The sequence below is a fragment of the Penaeus monodon genome, chromosome 27 (genome assembly GCF_015228065.2).
Source record: "Penaeus monodon isolate SGIC_2016 chromosome 27, NSTDA_Pmon_1, whole genome shotgun sequence".
NCBI lineage: Eukaryota > Metazoa > Arthropoda > Malacostraca > Decapoda > Penaeidae > Penaeus > Penaeus monodon.
This window is the reverse complement of record NC_051412.1, coordinates 30675304-30676158: the sequence shown is the minus strand read 5'-3', so window position 1 is coordinate 30676158 and position 855 is coordinate 30675304. Positions and strand designations below refer to the sequence as shown.

The following is an 855-nucleotide window of genomic DNA, read 5'->3' as shown; positions in this document are numbered from 1 at the left end:
GAGTAAGAGTTTGAACCCATCATGGGTTTATGAAGATCATGATAACTCCTTTGATTCTTTACAGGCAATATTTATTTGTAATTTTCTTGGCTTTTATCTGTCAATTTTATATAACTTTTAATGAAAGTTGAATGCTTAATCTTAATGTGATCTTGATTACACAGGAATCTCAGTTTCCAATAACCAATCTCCAATCGGTTTTCGTCGATGATTCCAAGCTGAGTTCCCACCCCATAGTACAAACTGTTGAAAATCCTGATGAGATAAATGCCATGTTTGATACTATTTCGTATGACAAGGTTTGGAGTATTTTCTGATCTTGAAGTGTCCAAGGAAAAAGGAAGATGGGAGGACTGTCAATTCACAGTTCAGGATTCTGCTGGTCAATGTTTTCATTTTTCAATTTGAGGAAGGCTTTGGAGTAGTAAATGCTAGTGGTGGTGGGTTGCATGTTACTTCTTGGTTGTATAGTGCCCATTGTATTTATAAGATGCTTTGCATCCCTAAAATAGTATTTCCCAGAGAAACAACCTCATGAGACACACACCTTACATATGCACAAAGTTCTTTCTGTTGTTATAAGATAACTATATAAAAATTTTCATAAGAATATTGTCTTTTTAATTGTTATCATTGATACGCCAGTGTCAATGTGATGATGATTTTACAAAAATATGTACAGAGTAAGTTTATTCTGGTAAGAAATTGTAGAGAAGGCCAGATGCATCACCTTTGGTTACAGTTCATCTTCCTTGAATGCTATCATGGTACTAAATTTGATGTAGTAGAGTTCAATTCCTACTAATGAACCTTTGTAAATCAATCAGTTTGTAAAGTGAGGATTATTTTTTCTTT

At 33.7% G+C, this 855-nt stretch overlaps 1 protein-coding gene across 2 annotated transcripts in view; it reads left to right on the top strand.

Moving 5' to 3' along the window:
- LOC119590784 (glutamyl aminopeptidase-like) overlaps positions 1 to 855 on the top strand; it is a gene marked incomplete in the record, with an annotated part of 24350 nt that overhangs the window by 13263 nt on the left and 10232 nt on the right. The window contains 1 exon segment of one of the 2 annotated variants that reach the window (XM_037939495.1): positions 165 to 299. Coding sequence (XP_037795423.1) covers positions 165 to 299 — 135 coding nt within the window. 2 annotated transcript variants of the gene reach the window in all.